Source organism: Pan troglodytes, chromosome 5 (genome assembly GCF_028858775.2).
Source record: "Pan troglodytes isolate AG18354 chromosome 5, NHGRI_mPanTro3-v2.0_pri, whole genome shotgun sequence".
In the NCBI taxonomy this organism is placed as follows: Eukaryota; Metazoa; Chordata; class Mammalia; order Primates; family Hominidae; genus Pan; species Pan troglodytes.
In genome coordinates, this window is record NC_072403.2 from 33,360,286 (window position 1) to 33,375,234 (window position 14,949).

Sequence of the window (14,949 nt, forward strand, 5' to 3'; positions counted from 1 at the left end):
AGCAGATGCCATCACCATGGTTGTACAGCCTGAAGAACTGTGAGCCAGTTAAACCTATTTTCTTTGTAAATTACCCAGCCTCAAGTATTTCTTTATAGCAATGCAAAAATGGCCTAATACAGCAAATTGGTACTGAGGAGCTGGCTTGGCTATAAAGATACTTAAAAATGTGAAAGGAACTTTGGAACTGGGTAACAGGCAGAGGGTGGAAGAGTTTGGAGGGCTCAGAAGATGGGAAGATGAGGGAAAGTTTAGAATTTCTTAGAGACTGGTTAAATGTTTGTGACAAAAATGCTGATAGTGATATGGACAGTGAAGTCCAGGCTGACAAAGTCTCAGATGGCAATGAGGAACTTATTGGGAACTAAAGCAAAGGTCATGTGTGTTATGCCTTAGCAAAGAACTTGGTTGCCTTGTGCCCCTGCCCTAGGGATCTGTGGAAGTTTGCACTTCAGAGTGTTGATTTAGGGTATCTGGCAGAAGAAATTTTTAAGCAGCAAAGGAAGATGTAGCCTGGCTCTTTCTAACAGTCTATCTGTCCTCAGATGTAGAAGCAAAGAAATGATTTAAAGTTGGAAGTTATATTTAAAGGGGAAGCAGAGCATAAAAGTTTGGAAAATTTGCAGAGGAAAGAAAAAAAAAAGCTTTTTCAGCAGAGAAATTCAAGCAGGCCATGGAGCAACCACTTGCTAGAGAGAGTTGCATAACTAAAAATGAGCCAAGTGCTAATAGTCAAGAAAATAGGAAAAAGGCCTCAAAGGCATTTCAGAAATCTAAGAGGCGATGCCTCCCATCATAGGCTCAGAGGCCCAGGAGGACTTAAGGATTTCAGCGCCAGATCCTGGGTCCCACTGCCCTGCACCACTCCAGGAGGCTGCTCCTAAATCCTGGTTGCTCAGGCTCCAGCCATGGTTCCAATGGGCCCAGGTACAGCTCAGGCTGCTGCTGTGGAGGGTAGAAGCTGTAAGCCTTGGTGGCTTCCATGTGGTGTTAAGCCTGTGGATATGCACAGTGCAAGAGTGAAGGAGGCTTGGAAGCCTCTGCCTAGAGTTAAGAGGTTGTATGAGAAGGCCTGGGTGTCCAGGCAGAAGCCTGCTGTAAGGGGCAGAAACCCCTTTAGAGAACCTCTACTAGGGCAGTCCAGAGGGGAAATGTGGAGTTGGAGGCCCCACACAGGGTCCCCACTGGGGCACTGCCTAGTGGAGCTGTGGGAAGGGGGCCACCATCCAGACCCCAAAATGGCAGATCCACCAGCAGCTTAGACTCTGTGCTTGGAAAAGCCACAGGCATTCAACAACCTGGGAGAGCAGCGTGGGGCTGAACCCTGCAAAGCCACAGAAGTGGAACTGCCCAAGGCCTTGGGAACCCACCCCTTGCACCATTGTGCCCTAGATGTGGGACATATAGGAGATTATTTTGGAACTTTAAGATTTAATGACTGCCTTGCTGCATTTCAAGCTTGAATGGAGCCTATAGCCCCTTTCTTTTGGCTGATTTCTCCCTTTTACAATGGGAGTGTTTACCCAATGCCTGCACCTCCATTGTATCTTGGAAGTAAATAAATTGTGATTTACAGGTTCATAGGTGGAAGAAATTCATCTCCAGATGAGACTTTGGACTTGGACTTGCGACTTTTGAGTTAATGCCAGAATGATGTAAGACTTTAGGGGACTATTGAGCAGTCCCCTAAAAATACTGACTGTATTTTGCAATGTGAGGACTTGAGACTTGGGGGCCAGGAGCAGAATGATATGGTTTGAGTATATGTCCCCATCAAATCTCATGTTGAATTGTAATCACCAATGTTGGAGGTGAAGCCTGATGGGAGGTGATTGGATCGTGGAGGTAGATCCCTCATGGCTTGGTGCTGTCCTTGCAATAATGAGTGAGTTCTCATGAGATCTGTTGTGTAAAAGTGTGTCATCTCCCTCCCTGCCTTGCTCCTGCTTTCACTATGTGATATGCCTGCTCCCCTTTCACCTTCCGTTGTGAGTAAAATCTCCCTGAAGGCTCACCAGAAGCTGAAAAGATGCCAACACCATGCTTTTACAGCCTGCAGAACCGTGAGCGAATTAAACTTCTTTATAAATTACCCATCCTCAGGTATTTCTTTATAGTAATGCAAGAACAGCCTAATACATAGTATATACACATTAGTTGATTATAGATAATCTCATATCAAATTGGCACAGTTTAACAATCATTAAAATATTAATAAGCATGAGAGTGAACTTCAAATTGGCCATATCCAAGAACTCTGTCATAGTTCTTTCTCTTGTCAGGATATTCTGCCTACTTTTAGATATCCTATATTTCAGGGTTCTTCTAGTGAGACAATTTGCAAAAATCTTCAAATTTTGGATCTCCCTGGTTTCATAATGCCTCCAAAAACTAAATATTTCCTAACAATCTCTCTTCTCCAGAATGAGATATAGTATTTAATAATGTAATAATATTCCACTAAGTACAACATTCCCATTAGTTCTCATATTACCTTATGGCAGTATGGGCATTCTCAAATCTTCAGAGACTTCTGTTGGGGACAAGAACTTTTGCTTTAGTAGCTTTAGAGGCTTTGTAACTTACCTACTGGGAGATGCAGTATTCATCTGTCATGTAATTGTCAATATTTTAGTTCCACTGCACTAGAGAAGTATTTCTCTACCCTTCAGACCTACCATTCCCTTTACTATTCTGAAATAAAATTCATAGATAATACTACCTACCTACCTATGAAATAATTTCAAAAGTATCAATATGTTACCTTAACTGTAATATGAAGGAGAAGGAAAAGGAAAGTGATTTATAATCGAATAATATGCATTTCAGCATGTAAATGACTGGATGAAATAGATGCTTACACCTATTAGAATCACTGAATACAACTACAAATGCAGCCTGATTTATGAATTATATTTGTGAATCTAATACCATAAGTGGTTTTATTTCCCTGAAATGGTGAAAAATTCCTAATAACATTGAAACAAAAAATGTATATTTTGGCTGGACGTGGTGGCTCATGCCTGTAATCCCAGCGCTTTAGGAGGCTGAGGTGGGCAGGTCACTTGAGCCCAAGAGTTTGATGCCAACCTGGGCAACCTGGTGAAACCCCATCTCTACAAAAAAAATTAAAAGTTAGCCATACATGGTGGTGTGTGCCTGTAGTCCCAGCTACTTAGGAGGCTGAAGTCAGAGGATCACCTGAGCCTGGAGAGGTCAAGGCTGCAGTGAACTGTAATTGTACCGCTGCACTCCAGCCTGGGTGATAGAGTGAGACCCTGTCTCAAAAAAAGAAAGAAAAAAAATGTATATTTCCTTGATTTTCCAATACATATAAAAGCTATGCAAAATACTTTGTATGTATGCATAAAGTGTTACTAGGTTTTAGTTTCAGGTAATTATTAACAACTTTTTTGAAAGTCAGGTATGATAAATGACAGTTCTTTGTTCTGCAGGAATGTCTATCATCCCTGGCCCCCATTAAATTCTAATAGTACTATCCAATCATTGTGACAACCCAAAATAACCTCACAAATTCTCCAGAGTCTCCCTAGGATGCCATCTTGAGGAGCACTGTAATAAAAGAGAGAGGTTATAGTGAACTGACAATAAAATAATGTGTTAGGCCATTCTTGCATTGCTATGGAAATGAAATACCTGAGACTGGGTAATTTATAGAGAAAATAGATTTAATTGGCTCACAGTTCTGCAGGCTGTGCAAGCATTTCTCCAGCATCTGCTTCTGGTGAGGGCCTCAGGAACTTTCCAATTATGGTGGAAGGTAAAGGGGGAGCAAGCATGTCACATGGTAAGAGCAGGGGCAAGAGACAGCAAGGGAGGGGAGGTCCCAAACTTTTAAGCAACTAAATCTCACATGAACTAACTGAGGAAGAACTCACTTATCACCAAGAGGATGCTGCTAAACCAATCAGGAGGAATCTGCCCCCATGATCCAACCATCTCCCACCAGGCCCCACTTCCAACATTGGGAATCACATTTTTTTCTTTTTTTCAGGGGAGGCTGGGGAGGAATCACATTTCAGCATGAGATTTGGAGGGAACAAATATCTAAACCATATCAAATAACAATGGAGGAGCTTAAGGATCTGAGCTACAAGAATGGAAGCCAGCCAAGGTAGCAGTAAGGCCAATTCCTATTAAGGAATGTTGGCATCATAAAGTATGCAATTGGATCTTTTTTTGTGTGAGACGGAATCTCACTCTGTCGCCCAGGCTGGAGTGCAGCGGTGCGATCTCGGCTCACTGCAACCTCTGCATCCCAGGTTCAAGCAATTCTCCAGCCTCAGCCCCCCGAGTAGCTGGGATTACAGGCATGCACCACCATGCCCAACTAATTTTTGTATTTTTAGTAGAGATGGGGTTTCACCATGTTGGCCAGGCTGGTCTCAAACTCCTGACCTCAACTGATCCACCCGCCTCAGCCTCCCAGAGTGTTGGGATTACAGGCATGAGCCACTGCGCCCTCCAGCAATTGGATCTTAATGTGAGATTCTACGATAAGAAATTCTGACTCCTGCATCAACCCAGTAGCAGGGCTTTTTATCTTCCCTGTTTTCAGTTGAAAGGCATGTTCTTGGCAAAGCTGAACACAGACAGCATCATCATGTTACTTGAGGTTCTCCATGCATGGCTTCTTGGCACATATCCTCCAAGGCTAACCTCCACATCTGAGAGGTCCCAGTCTATGAGAAAGGAAAGATTTTTATGAAGCCAGATTAACTCCCTAATCTCATGGATATCAAATTATGCTGTGAGCAGAAATATTTGGGGAACTGTTATACAGTTCATTGCCTCCTTTAATACACAAGGACTCCAAGTGAATTAACAAGAGGAGGGGTTAAACAAGCTTTAATTAGGAAATTTAGAGTCCAGGGATGGGCAAGAAGAAAAGGCACAGGTTCCCAGATCTTCCTATTTTCCTGACAAAGGCTGCTGGAGCCAGGGTACTCTGCTGGACACTCTGATAGGTTGGTGTTCCAGGAGAGGTCCTTGCTGCCCTGTTGCTCTCCCTTCTTATAATACAAGTGGAAAACAACATTGTCAGTGTGGACATAAACACACTACTTGGTGCCAGGCAATATGAATGTGAGGTGTTTGCTTTTTAAACAAGAGTTGGCCAGGCGCAGTGGCTCACGCCTGTAATCCCAGCACTTTGGGAAGCTGGGGCGGGTGGATCACGAGGTCAGGAGATCGAGACCATCCTGGCTAACACAGTGAAACCCCGTCTCTACTAAAAATACAAAAAATTAGCCGGGGTGTGGTGGCGAGCGCCTGTAGTCCCAGCTACTCAGGAGGCTGAGGCAGGAGAATGGTGTGAACCCGGGAGGCGGAGCTTGCAGTGAGCCGAGATCGCGCCATTGCACTCGAGCCTGGGCAACAGAGCGAGACTCCATCTCAAAAAAAAAAAAAAACAAAACAAGAGTCATCTGGGAAAGCTAGCTGTCTAGTACCTGGGAAGCTTGAGATCTTTGGTAAGTTTCAGCCCCTCTGTAGAGAGAAGGGGCCTCCTGTCCTATGGAAAGCTGAGTTTCTGTTTTATACCCGCCTGCTGTGAGAAGAATGTTAGGGGTCAGAAGATAGTCCAAGTTAGCACTTTGTTCAAGCAACCTAGACTGTATTTCTAAGGCTCTTTCTGGACATTCAACTTGTCAAGTCACATGAACGTATTAAAATACAAATGCCTGGGTCCCATCAGACTTGCTGGGTCCAAAGCAAGGTTCAGATATCTGGAGTAACAAGTGTCATAAGTAATTCTGATGTGTATGTGTGTATGTATGTAACCTGTGTGTGTGTATGTAACCCGTCTTTTGGCATCTAATTTTAGTCCCTTTCAGAGACTCATTTTCTCCAGCCCCTCCTGCCATAGACCCTTTGAAAGCTCACGCTACCTTTTCTATAGATAAAAACACTGAGATTGAGCTCTGAATAGCTCTGTGTCTTCAGCACCAGCAACCTTGTGTTAAATCATTTCTAATCTGCAGGAACCCCAGCATGTTAATTGAACTTGATCACCCAGTTGAAGGCAGAATAATAGTAGATGTTGGATCTTCAGGAAGCTGAAGAGGGCAGTGCCCAGAAATACCTGTCTTGGTGAGTAGTGTCATAAGAAGACCAACAATTTGATGTTGAGAAGATGAGATCTAGTCCAAGCCCTTGCAATTTGTTGGGTCATGTAGGCAAGTGACTCAATCTGTTTTCTATCTGTCAGATGAGTGGGTTGGCCTAGATGATGTCTAAGTTCTGCTAAATCTCTGATAGTCTAGGACTGTAGACTTCTTTAGAAGAATACCTGAAGTATAATAATTGGAAGAAGGGTTGAGAGGCAAATGGGGATAGCAGTGTGGTCGTTACTATTTCTGAAATTTTTATTCTCTTTCAATCCCAGGAAAATGGTTGCATTCAAACTTGATCAAGTCATCTTTCTTTTTTCCATTTCTTTTTTCTACACTTTGAGAGTCTTGATTCTTCTCATCCTTCTCCTTGCTCTCATTTTCCATGATTAATCAACTACCATAATAGGTCATTTTACCTTTTAATCCCCAACTCTCTGTCATCAGCTGGTACACCTGCTCATTTCCATTTGTTTGGGTTAGCATATTACCCAATAACTCTTTCCCTGTTTCTTGATGTCTCTGTGTTCACCATGCCCACTGCAAAAATTCTGCCTCTTATCTCTTCTGGCTTTGTTCCCCTCCACTATCCTTTTTTGTTTACTCCTCATATAAAGTTGCTAGTATGCATGAATTCAAATTAGTTGTCTTTTCTCTGCTGGTTTATTTTCTTTGCTCTCCATAGTAGATACAGATGACATTTACACTTTAAATGTCTTTCAGATAGGGGGATTTGAGCTGAACCAAAGCATCAACACCAGTCAGACTGTTTCCGAAGAACTAGAGTTTTCTGGGTCAGCAATGGAAAGCCTCAGAGGGAATACTGCTCAGGGTCCTACAAATGAAGAAGACTATAAAAATGAAGGCCAATTATCAAGGCAAACAAAATGTCCTGCACAGAAGAAATCCTCTTTTGAGAACACAGTAGTCAGAAAAGTGTCAGTGACACTCAAAGAAATTTTCACAGGGGAGGAAGGCCCTGAATCCAGTGAATTTAGTCTAAGCCCAAACCTTGACGCACAACAGAAAATTCCAAAGGGAGATGGATCCCCAATATCTAGGAAAAACTCCAAAGATAATTCAGACTTAATTAAACACCAGAGACTTTTCTCACAAAGAAAACCTTGTAAATGCAATGAATGTGAAAAAGCCTTTAGTTACCAATCAGACCTTCTTGTACACAGTAGAATTCATGGTGGAGAAAAGCCTTTTGAATGCAACAAATGTGGGAAATCTTTCAGCCGAAGTACACACCTTATTGAACATCAAAGAACTCACACTGGAGAGAAACCTTATGAATGCAATGAATGTGGAAAAGCTTTTAGCCGGAGCACACATCTTAGTCTACATCAGAGAATCCATACTGGAGAAAAACCATATGAATGTAGTGAATGTGGAAAAGCCTTTAGCCGAAGCACTAACCTTAGTCAGCATCAGCGAACTCATACTCAAGAAAGGCCTTACAAATGTAATGAATGTGGGAAAGCCTTCGGTGACCGTTCAACCATAATTCAGCATCAACGAATACACACTGGAGAGAATCCCTATGAATGCAGTAAATGTGGAAAAGCTTTCACTTGGATCTCATCGCTTATTGAACATCAGAGAACACACACTGGGGAGAACCCCTATGAGTGCAGTGAATGTGGGAAAGTGTTCAGTCGAAGCTCGTCTCTTACAGAACATCAGAGAATCCACAGTGGAGAAAAGCCTCACGAGTGTAGAGTGTGTGGAAAGGGCTTCAGTCGAGGCTCATCCCTTATTATTCATCAGAGAACTCATACCGGGGAGAAGCCATACAAATGTAATGACTGTGGAAAAGCCTTCTGTCAGAGTTCAACTCTGATCAGACATCAGCACCTTCATACTAAAGAGTAATATCTGAGCTTTTATTAATGTTAGCATAAGAACACATATACCTAACCTCCCACCACTGAAATACATATATTTCAAGTATATATATACTTGTTCTAATTTTCTTTTATTAGATACCTATACCTGTTTTAAGCTTTCATTCGTTCTTTCCATCCATCTATCCTTCTTTCCTCTCCCCTCCCTTCTTCCCTCCTTCCCTCCTTCCTACTTTTTCTCCCTCTCCCTGTTCTTTCTTTCTCTTTTCTCAAATAAGTTCACAATAAAACAAAGGGATGACTCAAAAAACATAACATATGAAATCTAATATTCTGAAGGGCTCCAACTTTAGAGTATAAAGCTATCTGACACCTTGTAGTTTCTCTGCTAATCTATTCCTTCAAGCGTGGGTCCCCGAACCACCAGGTTCTCCTCTGTTTTCTAACCACATCAGCCCCTGCACATGAAGAGAAAATCCTGTGTGTGTGTCTTCATACTTTCTGGCTCTAGTACCAGAAGAGAGGGATCTGGCTTCAGAGCAGGACTGAAAACTTCTCACCAGTCTGGGGATAATAGTGTTGAGGCAAATTCATTCTCTTGACTTGCAAAAACAGATTTTTCTCATCTTCCTCCTTCTCTCACCTTTTTTGCAGTAGCATTTTTCCTCAAAGTATAACTCATTTTTTTACTAATGCTTAACTAATCCTAGTGTTATTTTATCATATTTTTACCAAGAATGTTCTAAAAATCTTGGAGACGTTCCTCCATGATCTTGGGAAAAAAAGTTGCCAAATGCTGTGCTGTTTTTTTTGTTTGTTTTTAATTTTCTTTCATTTACAGATTTCATGAAACTTATATTCTGTGGCTTTGACCCTCACCAATCTTGGAAGATTGATCTCTCAAGGACAAACCCAGTGCCTATTTCTCAGTCCTTTTTCTACTTGACATTTGCAGAATTGGCACTTTTTGCCACTGTTATGCCTTAAATCTTGAGCTTCTTTCTTTCAGGATCCATGATTCTGTGCTGATCTACACTTTTCCTACCTCTCAGCATTTCTTTGATTGTCAATGATCAGCTCTGTGATTTGGGGCAAGGGTTAGGCCAGAATAATCTCATTTTATCAAGTTATAAAACTTGAGGTAGTGCAACTAGATTATACACTTCTTGAAGACAGAAATCTTGGTTTGTTTGTTGTTTTATTTTTGAGAGAAGGTCTTGCTGTGTTGCCCAGGCTGGAGTGCAATGGCACAATCATAGCTCACTGTAGCCTTGAACTCCTGGGCTCCTGCCACAGCCTCCTGAGTAGCTAGGGCTGCAAGTGTGTACCACCACACCCACAATTTTAAAGTTTTTTTGTGGAGACAGGATCTCACTATATTGGCAAGGCTGGCCTCCATCTCCTGAACTCAAACAATTCTCCCACCTCGGCTTCCGAAAACACTGACATTACAGGTATGAGCCACCACACCTGCCAGAAATCTTGTTTTTGATTGATATAAAACATCACAAAGTACTGAGTAGACACTAAATGCTCTGTAATTATTGCTCACTGATTCCTCTTTATCTGTAATCAATCAACTTGACTTTATTTGATATGGATTAATAATTGATTTCTTTCTCTCTTTCTACTGCTGCTTCCAAGTTCTTGGTACCTTGTGCCTAGATTACTAAATTGATCACTGTTGACTCACTACCATTATCTAGCTCCTTACTAAACTACTACTTTGTTAAAAAAAAAATAGTCATTTCCCAGTGACCTCTGCCCCAAATGTAAACTTCTTTAACCTAAAGGTCTTTCATAGTTTGATCTACTTATTTACTTCCTTTCTCTTCTCAAAGATAATACATGCGGGCAGGCCTGTTTTGTCCCTACTATACCCTCTTCTCACACTTTTCTTCTTTTCAAACTGTTCCTTGGCACTTCTACATGTCCTACTTTCTTCATTGTATTCCAGAAACCCTATCCACCCTTTTTTAAAGGCCACGCTCATATCCTGACTCTGTGACACTTTCAGTCCCCTGCCTTCTTAGAAATCCTTTGTAGTGATGGTTTGCATTATTCTCCTGTATTAGACACCTTCTTTACTGTTTTCTGGTTCTTTCACAAGTACTTTTTTACATAAGCTGTTTTGAAGTTGTAAATCATCCTAAATCTTTTATAAGCCTCATATAATACATAGTACAATGCCAGCCTGGACTCTAGTTTTAATCTAAATACATAGGGTTTAATTTAGCAGCATAATCTTTTTAGTCTTTTGAATGATGAGGTAACCTCATAGGTATTTTGGCCCATTTTGCTTTTCCTTGAATTACATATATAACTGACTATTTAGACTGACTCCTTTAGATCTCCTGGGATGCTGACCTCTTGGCTTTCCAATTCATGAGACTATTGTAAAGAATAAGTGAGTTCATTCATGTAAAGTAGTAAAACAGTGCCTGACATAAAGTAAATGCTCAATAAATTCTAATTGTTATGATTCTAGTGATTCACATCTGCCTATAGCTTTTTATTTTATTCCCTGCAGAGCCTTTAACTTCATTACTAGAAATGGAAAACTAGGATCACAATCAAATAAGCTAGAAGGTATTTCTTTTATCATAATAGGCAATAGCTATTTTATTATAACTCCATTGTGTGTAAAAAAATGACTCAAGATGGCGAACAAGATACAGTAAAATAGAAAACAAAAAACACATACAAATGAGCACTAGGAGATCAGGACAAGTTATGATAACTTACACAGGCAGTCAGTTAGGGACACAAACTGAGCATTCTGGCAACCAAAATGAGAATGTCATTTGCTTACATTGTTTTAGAAGGAAAAAAATATGTCCATTCTTCAAGGAAAACAAAGCTTTTCTAATACTTAGAATTAAGATGAATTACTCCATTGGTCTTCATGTAATTATACAATGTCTTTGATATAAAAAAATTTATATTTCATAACACCTAGTACACAGCAGTTTCTCTGGTGAATAAATATTTAGTTCATAGCAGAAAGTCCAGAAAGGCAGATGCGAAGATTGTTCTTAGGATGGAGTGAGGTTCGCAGGAGCAGGGGGTAGAGTATATTAAGTAATGAAATATTTACTGGGTACCAGAAGAAACGCTCTTTGTAGATATTTGAGTACAGTTATGAACCACACAAGGACATTTTGGTCAATAATGGACTGCAGAAATGACAGTGATCACATAAGATTATAATGGAGCTGGAAAATGCCTATTAACTAGTGACATCATAGCACAATTATATGTTTGTGGTGATACTGGTGTAAACAAACTTACTGCACTGCCAGTCATATAAAAGTATAGCACTAAAGGCCTAGTGTGGTGGCTCACGCTTGTAATCCCAGCACTTTGGGAGGCCAAGGCGGGTGGATCACCTGAAGTCAGGAGTTCAAGACCAGCCTGGCCAACATGATGAAACCACATACAAAAATTAGCCAGGCGTGGTGGCTCACACCTATACTCCCAGCTACTTGGGAGGCTGAGGCACAAGAATCAGTTGAATCCGAGAGGCAGAGGTTGTCGTGAGCCAAGATCATGCCACTGCCTGCATCCTGGGCAAAAGAGTGAGACTCGGTCTCAAAAAAAAAAATAGCACTATATAATACTTGATAGGAAAGTACTATATCACTGGTTTGTGTATTTACCTTACTTTTTATTGTTATTAGGTTGGTGCAAAAGTAACTGCAATGGCAAAAACGGCAATTACTTTTGCACCAATTTAATATTTTAGAGTGTACTTCTACTTATTAAAAAAAAGTTAACTGTAAAACAGCCTCAGGCAGATCCTACAGAAGGTATTCCAGAAGAAGGCATTGTTATCATAGGAGATGACAGCTCCATGCATATTACTGCTCCTGGAAGACTTTCCAGTCAGCTAAGATGTGAAGCTGTAAAACAGTGATATTGATAATCCTGACTGCCCCGCTGTCTACACCTGGTTTCAAACCATATGGTGTCAGTACTAGGCTGGACTGCACCAGCAGTCCAGGCAGCAGTGGCACCACAACTAGACATAGCTGTGTACCATGTCCTATTAGGAATGGAAGAACACCCTTTCTAACAGTGAAGGCTCAGGGTCTAGGGGTGCCCCAGGCCCCATGGCCTTATCTTGCATTAGGACTACAGGTTCCAAGACCTCTTGCAACTCTGCTGCTAAGGGACTTATACTTAGCATACTCCACTGCTCTAAGTAGGTGCCCCACTTCGCTAAAGTGGATGTCTGTGCTGTCCCAGTCTGGGGGGGTCATTGCTCATGAACGCCCCCATCCCACTATGGGGTAAGCCATCCACACGACTGTAACCCATCCAGCCACGCTCTTATGAACCTGAAGGGCAGCATATATGGTTACTAACTGCTTCTTTATTAATGAACACTGGGGCTCAGCTCCCTTCCATAGCTGGGACTAAAAGCTGACTGGCGCTTCCAAGCACTCCATATACTGCCATAGGCCCTAGCCAACTCTATTTGTGGTTACATGCACATCTAGTTTAAATGGGCACCCTGGTTAACTACCCAGAGGGCTTATGTCATCAGAAGGGCTGTTTCAGCCTCATCATCCCAATCCCAGGCAAGAGGGGTGTTGTGGCTTCCAAACCAGCAAAAGAACTAGAGGTTAACATAACATCATTAATAAGAAAATGATATATAATGGGGCTATACATATAGACCTGCAGCAACACTATGAAAGTCCATTGTCGCCCTCCCATGAAGGCAAACTGTTCCTGGCTCTCTGGAGCAATGCTGATTGAGAAGAATGCATTGGTCAAGTCCACCACACAGTGGCACCGTCCCAGTTCTGTTGTCAAACGGTCCATCAAGTCCATGAGAGGTGGCACAGCTGCCAAGTCTTGCAAAACATCCACCCCCAAGAATGTCCTCAGGCATGCAAGAGACATACACAGTGCATAAGTGGAGAGCCAAGCAGCTGATGCCCAGGTGCAAAGACACAGGTTTCACTTTCACTGACCAGCTTTCATAGCTGTCTATGCAGCCTTCCCTGGAAACTTATCCGGGTCCAGGGACCAATGGATTGCCAAGTCCATATATGGCCTTTGGTTGTCTGGTATCCCCTACCAAGCCGGGCACCTTGGCCAGTTCTCTTATCAAACAGAAAAGGCTTTATACTTCCACCAACTGCAGCAGGTACTATTTGAACTGGAACACTCTGGCAGGACCAGGTTGCGCAGCAACATCCTTCTCCCAAATGACTTGCACCAAGTCTGTACAAGAGTGCCAACATTACTTGCTTAACTCCTACAACTTAGCAGGGGCACAGACAACATAGGAAGTGTGCTCCACCACAGTAGGGGGTCTCTGGCCCACCCTTGGGGCCCAACAGCTGCTCATGCTCTATTTTCAGGCAAACCATTGGGTGAACCTGTAACGGAGGTTCTTCCTCCCTGCGTGCATCCTGCAGGGACTGGGCAGGCACTTCCTGCAGCAAAGTCACAAACATCCATCTGACTCTGGCGGTAAAAGCATGCTGCATCTCAGTGCTGTGCATTTCCAGGTGCTTCAGCGCCTTCTCCCCACTTGCGGGGGACCCATCCACTGCCTCCCACGTTTCCACTGAAGCCCATCCTCGCAGCACAGCTGCCACTGGGTACCACAGCCCATGCTGCAGCCACATAGCCAACCCAGGAACCCTCAGGGGCTGAAGACCTACTCACCTCATCCCATTCTCATTGCCAGTTGTTAGGTTTAGGGTTCGGGTCCAGCCCATGCTGAGGTACAAGGGAGTGGGTCCCTGGGCAAATAGCTAACAGAACACTTGTGGGGGACGTAGGCAGGTGAAAGATGATTTTATTCAGCAGCAGCTCTCATCATCAGCTTACTCACATAGCTCACTTACACCAGGTCTCTCACACTGTCCACCCTGTCTCGGCTGCTTGAGCCAGCTGCTCCCACACACAGCTGCAGGGCTGGCTCTTCCTTGCCTTCAGAGTTAGCAGCTTAACTCTTTCTCTCTGTGGGCACGAGCTGGTTCCCGGCTCCCCCTGCCCATCTGCCAGTTGGTCATTCTTCCTTACAGGGGCCAGTAGCTTCACTCTCTCTCTGGGCAGCAGCGCCTGCACAAGAGCCATGTCAAGCTAAGCCCTATGCACAGTGTCAGCAGGACAATTATACCTTTTACAGACAATAGTGGCTCAGAGCCAAGTATGAACTTACACAAACAGGTTATATAACAAGTGGAGGTGTGTGCCTGCACGCCAAACTCGCTGAGTCATGCAGGCCTGGATGTCCACCTTGGCCTATTCCTTGACCCAAACACATCCATGTACCTTACAGAAGATGTCATCAACAAACCAGAGGCGGAGATGTCACTACAAGATTTGCAGCTCCATTACTTCAAAATGCACGATTATGATGGCAATTATTTGCTTGATGGTTTAGAACTCTCCACAGCCATCACTCATATCTATAAGGAGAAAGGGAGTGAACAGGCACCACTAATGAGTGAAGATGAACTGATTAACATAAGAGATGGTGTTTTGAGAGATGATGACAAGAACAATGATGGATACATTGACTATGCTGAATTTGCAAAATCACTGTAGTAGATGTTATTTGTTCATCTCTTGGTTATATGCAAATGTGACCTGGGATAATGTGATTGAATACTTTGATAATGCAAAATAACTCATTTCTAACTACTGCTGCAGCATTTTGGTAAAAACCTGTAGCAGTTTGTTACACTGGGGTGAGAAGGGATCAAGAGAAATGAAAGAGAGGAGAAATGGGACATCTAATAGTCCCTAAGCACTATTAAATACCTTATTGGACAAGGGCTTGCTTTTTAAAGCATCCTTTCAAGAATATTGAATAATTGGAGCTGAGAACTCAGGAGCTTCATTGTAGTAGAATACTGCTAGTTTCTTAATTTTAATTCATGTTACCTTAAAAGTAAAACAACAGGCTTTGCCAAGTGGACGTTTTTCAGTAACAGTGAAGG

General features: G+C 42.5%; 2 protein-coding genes across 4 annotated transcripts in view; both read left to right on the plus strand.

The window, feature by feature from the left end:
• The window catches only part of ZNF391 (zinc finger protein 391), a 29,384-nt gene extending 18,908 nt beyond the window's left edge, over nt 1–10,476 (plus strand). For all 3 annotated transcript variants that reach the window (XM_054686646.2, XM_016955059.4, XM_527605.8), the window contains exons 2-3: nt 6,003–6,111; nt 6,855–10,476. In XM_054686646.2, the coding sequence (XP_054542621.1) occupies nt 6,933–8,009 (1,077 nt within the window). In that variant the 5' untranslated portion in view covers nt 6,003–6,111; nt 6,855–6,932 and the 3' untranslated portion in view covers nt 8,010–10,476. The remainder of the gene's footprint in view (nt 1–6,002; nt 6,112–6,854) is intronic.
• A 3,709-nt stretch (nt 10,477–14,185) lies between these two features.
• On the plus strand, nt 14,186–14,642 carry LOC129144393 (multiple coagulation factor deficiency protein 2 homolog). Its single transcript, XM_063812260.1, has one exon. It carries the CDS (start codon nt 14,273–14,275, stop codon nt 14,552–14,554), a length of 282 nt encoding a protein of 93 aa, XP_063668330.1. The 5' UTR covers nt 14,186–14,272; the 3' UTR covers nt 14,555–14,642.
• The last annotated feature ends 307 nt before the right edge of the window (nt 14,643–14,949 follow it).

Coding starts and splice junctions, on each gene's coding strand:
- LOC129144393 (XM_063812260.1), top strand. CDS start 14,273: ATGTACCTTACAGAAGATGTCATCAACAAACCAGAGGCGGAGATGTCA.